This window comes from Epinephelus fuscoguttatus, linkage group LG19 (genome assembly GCF_011397635.1).
Source record: "Epinephelus fuscoguttatus linkage group LG19, E.fuscoguttatus.final_Chr_v1".
In the NCBI taxonomy this organism is placed as follows: Eukaryota; Metazoa; Chordata; class Actinopteri; order Perciformes; family Serranidae; genus Epinephelus; species Epinephelus fuscoguttatus.
Genome location: NC_064770.1, coordinates 17,118,809 through 17,127,025, shown reverse-complemented (window position 1 = coordinate 17,127,025; position 8,217 = coordinate 17,118,809). Strand labels below are relative to the sequence as shown.

Below are 8,217 nucleotides of genomic sequence, written 5' to 3'. Positions count from 1 at the left end.
GTTGTTCATATAACTCTAACATGTAAGCAGCATTTAAATGTTGGAGCTGACTGCTCTGGAGCTATTTTACCCCAATTTATGCACTGCTGGCTGCTTTAATCTACTGTATTTCAACAATGCCTCATATTTTATATGTTTATTACAGATTTTTAGTATCTTAAGCAGCAAAATAGTTAGTAGTTGTAGCTGTCATGTAAATGTAGTGTAGTTAATAGTACAATATTTCCCCCTAAGTATAGAGCAGTAGGCTACAAATTAAAGAAAGTATATATACCTCAAAATTATATGTACAGTGCTGGACTAGATGTAAGCTACTTAGTTCCACCACTGGTTGCCTCATGCATGTATCAATAACACTATATGTACAGTAAGTACAGTAATATTCTGAATAACTTGGACGACGTCAAATAAAAACATGACCAAATATGTTAAGTTTCTCAGTGGTTATGCACTTTTATTCAAAGTTTTAGGTCCCATCGTGGGTCCCATGGTAGTTAATACCAGGATCAGCTCATAATCCCTGAGAAGCCAGTATTGGGAATGAACCGTTCGAACCCTCCAGATACTGGAGAATAAACACCACAGTCATTTAGCACAGTTCAAAGCAGTACAAAAATCATGTCCGGGTCATTAAAAGCATGTGTAAACCACAAAATGGGGCATTACATTCTAAACATTACACAATCACTACTAATTCAAACAAAGGCACAGTACACAATACTGCAATCAACATGTACAGTGTGACCCAATATGGGCAGGAGAAAACACAGAGGGGGTGAACACCTCCATGTGGAAGCACTGATGTTGCTCTTGTAAAGCTCTCACCTCACAGGCCTCAACACTAACCAGCCAAAATTATGTGTAAATAAGGAACATTAATGTTAATAATAACAGGCTCATCAGTCTTTTGTGCAAACTATTATAGACTGTGGCTCAGATTACACATGTGGTTATTATCATAAATATGCCATGTGTTTTTTCTTTGCTCTTATGGGTTTCTCCGAGCTAAAAGTCACTAATAGTTTACTAATGAACCTTTTGAGGTGAGTGTCTCTTCAGGAGCAAACATCAGCTCATTTGAAACTCAGCTGTGCAATTTCAAAACAAACAAAATACAATTTTCAAGAGCAATTCAAAAGGTGATTGTAACCCCGAATCAAAATCTCTTCCACTCATTATTTTTCCCTGATTGTAACAAATGCAAGGAGTGTTATTAAATACATAAGAATGAATAGATAGAGATCTTGAGGGGTTATTCTTCTCTTTTTTCGTTTTGTTAGTTTGGACACAAATCTGAGGCATGTCATTAAAGGACGTAAATTAGGTTAGTCCACCAAAAAATATCAAAAAGGGAAAAGTGCTTTGTCCTGATATACCTCAGATTAGGTCACCCAAGGATGCATTTGGAAATCTGCCTACTGCCAGCTCAGTTTATGGGAGAAATAACACTGTTAACTTAAAAACACAAAAACATCTTCATATCAGAGAGTTTGTCCGGAGTCATCAGAGTTAAAAGATCTAAACAAAATGCCTGACAAAGCCAATTATATGTGATAGAAGCCTACAAACAAAGACCTGTATGGCTTTGCATTTTTAAAAAGCTAAAACAGAAAAAAGTTAATGTAAAGCTGGCAAAAAGGCTCGAATATATGACAATACATTCTATGAGAATTGCAGATACATTTACAAGCAACATATACATCACAAAGCTCAACTGATTGCCTGCAAAGCTTAACGCTGAAAGCTACTTCCTGCCGAGAGCTGGGTTCCTCCACCACTACATCACGGGGTGAGGTCCTGGCTCCGCACAGGAAGCAATTGTCCCGAGGCGGGCCGCACAGCAGCCCAGTAAAACTATTAAAGACCGCACACAACTGCAGCGACAACACAGCAGCGGCGCAGTCTAATACGAAACACTGGTCCCCACGAGCCTTTCAGATACCGAGGCACGACGGGGACGAGGATGAGAAAGGAGCGGTCGCCCTAAAAGGCAACCTGAGGGGGACACCATGGGGTGTCTGGGTACAGGAGACAGTGCACAGACTTGAACCTGGAAGAGAAAAGAGGGTCGGAGTTAGATTTGCTGAAAGGGGCTGAAACTGAGATGAAATCTGTGTCGCTGAATGCAGAACAATGTCTCACCTTGATGGATCCTCCTCCACAGGAAAAGCCCCTTTCAAATTGATGATATTACTCTTGTTCTCAAACATCCCATAACTGAGGGTTATCTGCAGGAAAAAACATAAAAAAACATGAGCAACATAGAAAAAACACCAAGAATACTAGATAATGATTATGTATTTTAAAAAGATGAGCTCTAAAGGATGGTTTATACTTTTGCATTGACTCTACAGTGTAGGTACAGTGTAGATGCATAACCTATACCTAAGCCTGGAGTGCACCTCCTTGGCAATGCAACTTCACGTCACAACAACAAAGCGTTTAGTTTCTTACCTGCTTGTGAATCTCAGATCTTGACACTTGTTGCAGGTTCTCCAGGTGGGAGTGAAACAGGTTGCTGCGGGTCAGAGGAACCCCCAGAACCGACTCAATGATGTAGCCGATGGTGCAGTCGTCAGGCAGGCGGATTTTCTCTGCTGTGTTCATAAAGTGACCACCACTGAAAAGACAAAAAATAGACAGACACATGGTCAGGGCTGATTTTGATCCCCAAGACTAGGGTACAAATGTCCTGAGTGACAGTAGTGAATGTGTGTAAGTATCTGTACCTGGCCCATGGGCTCATCTTCAGCGCCAGACCCCGGCTCACACAGAAGCCTGCTCCTCCAGTAGCAAACCAGAAGTTGACAGGTTTCTATGAAAGAAATGGAAAAATTTGTCAATATAAAGAATTATCTGTAAGATAAGCCGCATAATCTTGAAATAATTATGCATCAAAATAAGAATCTACGTACCATCTTGTTGTTCCCCAGCCTCTCTGTGGCCTCTATGGGCCGATCCAGGCTGGGTTTCCCGATGTACATGTCCTGTGTGTGCGGGTACTGGGACAGGTGCTTCACCAGGGTGCGAACATTCACGTAGTTGTCGTCATCTACATGACAGAACCACCTGAGAAACAGAAGAATTGTTAGATCATGAGATATTCATACTAATAAAAAAAAGTCACCTTTAAAATTTGTATTCAGTTGTAAGAACTTACTTCTTCCTAGACTCTATGAACTTGTCATATTCGACCGCCATCTTACAGGACAGAGCTTGTCGGCTATGAGCAGCAGAGCAATTGGTGTTGATTGCGTGACTCCCTGCAGCAACAGTGACAGAAATAAAGATTTTTGATTGAAGATAACATCATCAATGGAGACTCTGTGTATTTTAATTTCATCTTCAACGGAAAAGGCTCAAAGCTGAATTTTTATGACATATTCAATATTTTTTCTCATTATTCCAAGTTCCCTTTCCAAAACAACAATGTACATCTCTGTGCCCAACATGAAATCCCCCTTATAAAACTCACCAATTTTCTTTTTTAGGTCCTCATCTTCTCCATCTGTGAAGATGTACGTCTGTGAACAAACAAAGGAGAACACAGATGAGTGGGCTTGGTCTTTAAATCCACAACATCAGACCCACTTCAGATGATCATGTGAAGCAGTCACACGATCAAATTCAACAGTGTGTCCAAAGTCCTTCCTCACATCCAGCCCAGTGTGATTAGCATCAATCAACATGCCTTTTATGCAGTGGAAAACACATTGAGTTAAACAACCCCCTGCTCTAATAAAGGCCTTTTGTCCTGCGTTTCACTCTCTCCATGGCAACTATGCTGCCGCCCCGAAGCATCCCAGACATAGAACAAAGGAGGAGGCAGACTGTCCGCCCCCACACACACCCCATTCATGTATCCCATCCCCCGGCTGAGCCCCTTCGCTGTGCTGGACCTGCTGCCGGGCCTCAACGTGTTGAATGCAGCTAAAACAGTAGCATAAACCACTGACACAACGTTCTGTGTGCTCGCTGCTGTATGACTGACAGCCTCAATAACCAAACCACGAGCCTGCAGGCGCTGGTTAAATGTTGCAGTTACTCATAAAAGGAGTTTACAACAAAAGGCACCTTACAGGAACACACTTTAAAAGGAGCAAGGGAAGATTAGACTCCTCTTTATGATGCCTCATGCTGAGCAGGTGCAAGCTGCTGAATGGTGATGATGAAAGGGCCCTGAGCTCTGCAACCGCCAGCGGTCTGTTTACTCTTCCCCTCAGGTGAGGCAGCACCTGCCGAACATCACGCTACCTTATCTGAGCCACGTGTCTCAACACGCCAGGTCGTGGCGCCTTCTTAGCCCATACTGACAGAGCACTTTTTGTCAGCTACAACCCACACTCCTGCAAGATCGCCACCCAGCTGCCAGGCAACTGCAATGTGTGATCTGCATCCAGAAACAGGCTGCTGATTTTACATGAATGAAAAGACACATCTTTCAACCCCAGTTTTCTATTTCTGCACAAGGCCTCGTGTACAGTTTGTGGGACAAACTCTGAGCAGATGTTGCTGATGCTCAGGCCGTGAGCCGGTATTTGTTTAAGGAAGGGTGGTGGTTTCACTGGTAAAGGGATCAGAGGCTGGCGCTGTTTGCTTTAAAGCCCGTTGAATAGACAGCCTAATCACTGAGGCAGCTGCCAGAGCTGCCAGGGCACTGACAGAAAGAGAGGGAGGAAGGGAGGGAGGGAGGAGAGGGGTGGAATCTCTCTGCTGATTAGTAAATCGAAAGCCGTGTGTGGCCATTCAGCCCCACTTCATCCCCTATCCTGCCCCCCCTCCGCTCCTGGCCACATACACGGCCAGAGCCTCTTCAATAGAACAATGCTGTGAGTTTTCATGCTGGGTAAAGTCTCCACTGGGTAAATTCTAAATATGTTTGCCAGCATTTGCATACAGCTGCAGGAGTTAACTAAAGAGAAACCTCCCTGGGAAGGTTTTTTTTCTGTCTTTGTTTCTGAGCTGAAACTTAAAAGAACAGTTACTTTCCTGGAATACTAATTCAAACAAAAAAAAAAAGAAAAAGAAAAAGCTGGCTGTGTGTGAAGCAGAGATAAGAGGCGAGGGGGCATAGGGTGAGGAGAAGAGGGAGATGAGAGCAAAGAGGGGGTGGGGGTGCTGCACTCCTGTCCACAGGAAGGCATGGCACGGCCCTGTCTGAGCTGAACGTGGTGCCTGGCTGGCTGTCTCCAGCTCTACGGGAAGGAAGGGCATCAAGCTCCCCTCCCTCCATCGAACACTTCCACCCTGGCTCCTTCCCCTTTCTGTTTCAAAGCATTTTCATCCCATTTTATCAGGACAAATGAGTTGCACCATTAGCTTACAGGTTAAGGTAAATGGCATGTAAATGTTAGGCACATATTTTTAACACAAGGCTGTCCCCTTCAGTGACACCCACCCACTTTGTGACCACTTGTACTTCATAGTGAAGCCGTTTCATAAACTCAACTACTTCGCCAAGTGTTTTTTTCCTAAATTCTAAAAGCGCTCATTGTTGGGAGTGCTGGCTAATTACCATACTCTTAAGAGAGGAATGCATGGCACACCATGAAGATGTCAGTGCCAGCTGCAAAACGAATCTCTGCTCTGATAAAAGCAGCTCCTGCGTGCCAGTTTTACAAATCGATTGTGCCGCTGATCTACACTCTGAAACAGGAAATGCTGTGATCCATTTTTGTCTATTGTTTTATGACCCCCCTCTCAGCACAAAGCTATATTGTTTGAGGAAGACTAAAAGAAAACAGGGAATGGTATTATACATGAAAAAGTTATATAAGGATTTTAAAAGAGGATTTCTGTTTTAAAAGCACCAATTCACAGACAAATTGGGTTTGACATTTAAAAGTCGTAAAGGGTAACCTTTAACCTAAAGGCACTAACTGGATGGATTCACAAAAAATGACATTTATGCTCTGAATGGGCTCAAAGATTAAGAAGGCCACAGGCACAATTGTGTCAACAAAGCTATCACAGAGATAATCTTTCCCCCTGTTCTCATGTAAACAGCTGCAGATAGCAGCTCCATCTGCATACAAGCAGAGAGATCTCACTCTGAGCAGAAAAGTAACAGGAATAAAGCGTCTTCCACTGTTGTCCCTAGTGCCACAATAGTGATCCAAACTCCACAGATGTCCATCAGCTGAGCGTGAGAATCAAACCTGAACACTGAGGATGGCCATATGTACATGGTGGGAACTCAGAGCATCATATGGCTGGCATTAAGGCCGTCCTTTGTTTCGTCTCTCCTGACCACCTGGCACCCTTCCTCCAGGAACTCCCTCTTGCATTGTGGGAGCCTCAGTCTGTGCTTTTTGTCCCAGCAGCCACCCACCAGCTGCCTGCCTATAAGCCCTGCTGTTAACTCTGTGGGATGGGTTAACTAACATCATCCAGTACAGTGATTACAACCAATTAGTACAATCGACTCACATCTAAGCAGATGTTGTGGTGCATGGTTTGGACATTAAAGCGAGCTGTGCAGGTGATTCTGCCTGGCCTAAGTGATTGTGACAGCCTATTATCATTAAAATTTTACAGATAGAGAGGAAACCTCTCCTCAAACTTTATGACGAGCGAGACTAAAGAGGGGGAGAACCTGTGTGTGTCAAATTAAAAAGACTTTTGAAGAAAGCACATGTGACACCTCTGGGTGCAGGATAAAATCACTTTGAAAACTGTTTTCTTCACACTATGGCCACGTCTTTGTGCACCCTCTGAAGGAGCTTGGTTCTCAAGGCCCTCATATTCACACTCAGCGTGCCGCTTCCCAGCATAAACTTGCCTATAGATGCACCCCTTTGTCCCAGGCATTCCCTTAACGAAGCCCCCGTTTTCCCATCCCTCCAGTAAGCTTGACCCAGACTCAGCTCCCACGTTCCCATGGAGAGAGGGGAGACAAGGGGCTGGGAAAAAGCTTTTCTTCCCCCTTCAGAAAGACGCTTTGTTAGTGCTGGAAGGGGGACAGCGCTGGAGTCGGTGCTGTGAAGCATCCATTGCACCGGGGGCATTCACAGGGACACCCAAAAAGAGGAGGGATAATAGAAAGTGGGGAGAGAAGGGGGGCTGGAAGAGGGAGTCCTGAAACTGCTCCCTCCGTTCTCAGGGACATCACTCAGAGGAGAATAAAAAGTGACAGATCCCAAGAAATTCAGCATGGTTAACAGGGGCTGTGTGGCTATTTCAGTGTGTCATCTGGTGACAGGGGGAACAATGACAGCACTGTAAGCAGCCATCAAACAGACATCACCTGCATGTGTGCCCTGATTGTGCAGCTCTGCAGCAACACTATCAGCCCACAAACATGCACATCACTTCCTGAAAATCTATTTTGCAACTTGTGCATGTGCATAGTAACTGAGATATGACTATGCAAATAAATCAAACATGAATTACAACAAGGATTTCTTTTGCACTTTTCCTTTACCTGTTGCATGTTTCTGGAGATCCACGTGTCCAGGAGCAGATTCAGTCTGGACTGGTGGAACTTCTTAGTGGTCTTCACAGCGATGAAGATGTCATCAGCGCTGATGTCCTCGGCTGGAGAAGGGTCTGCAGCGGACGCGGAGGACCGTGCGGGCTTTTCCACCTCCCTCCGTCCCCGGGTCAGTTTGGTGAAGTACGCCGAGAATCCTTTCTTGGCACCCTGCGCGTCCTGCTGTTCCTGCTGCGCAGCATCTTGGAGAAGAGAGCGCGTCCCGATGTCCTCTCTGTTGGCTGCCTCATCTTCCACCTGAACCCGGTGATGCTGCACAGCAACCAGGAGCAGCACCAGACAGAGACATGCTGTGCTGGCTATAGAGATAGCTGTCTTCTTTCCATTGTTTTTCAACATGATTAAACTTAAAAAAAAGACTAAAAACTATGAAGCGGCGCAACGAATCCCCAAGTCCATATGGTGTTTTATTCTCAATAAAACACAGAACAATAAATGTAAGGTCCGTAGTGGTACATAGCTGAATCGCAAATAAGTAAAGTGTTAGGAGGGAAAATTTATAAGCTCCTATGCTGGCCACGCCTCATGGGAGGTCCTTGAATGCAGCATGCCAGCCAGTGACGCCGCAAAGGGGCTTGGTTACAGCTCTGTGTGCGCCTGTGCGTGTGTGTGCGCGCGTGCGTGACCTGCAGTTTAGCTTTTATAGATAAAACAAGTAAAAGATTGACCCTAAGGAAACAAACCTGCAGGTGGTCATGAGGAGAAGTGTGTTTCAAACTGCACCT

At 44.7% G+C, this 8,217-nt stretch overlaps 1 protein-coding gene across 1 annotated transcript; it reads right to left on the bottom strand.

Moving 5' to 3' along the window:
- Window positions 1-417: 417 nt before the first annotated feature.
- lfng (LFNG O-fucosylpeptide 3-beta-N-acetylglucosaminyltransferase) lies at window positions 418-7,949 on the bottom strand. The gene is made up of 8 exons (XM_049561996.1): window positions 7,424-7,949; window positions 3,476-3,524; window positions 3,161-3,263; window positions 2,916-3,069; window positions 2,730-2,815; window positions 2,455-2,620; window positions 2,143-2,228; window positions 418-2,050 (listed from the first exon to the last, which is right to left on the bottom strand). Exons 1-8 carry the CDS (start codon window positions 7,829-7,831, stop codon window positions 1,984-1,986), a joined length of 1,119 nt encoding a protein of 372 aa, XP_049417953.1. The 5' UTR covers window positions 7,832-7,949; the 3' UTR covers window positions 418-1,983.
- Between the last annotated feature and the right edge of the window lie 268 nt (window positions 7,950-8,217).

Coding starts and splice junctions, on each gene's coding strand:
- lfng (XM_049561996.1), bottom strand. CDS start 7,831: ATGTTGAAAAACAATGGAAAGAAGACAGCTATCTCTATAGCCAGCACA. Junction 3,264..3,475: donor GGACCTAAAAAAGAAAATTG/GTGAGTTTTATA, acceptor CTGTTGCTGCAG/GGAGTCACGCAATCAACACC. Junction 2,621..2,729: donor AAGATGAGCCCATGGGCCAG/GTACAGATACTT, acceptor TTGTCTTTTCAG/TGGTGGTCACTTTATGAACA.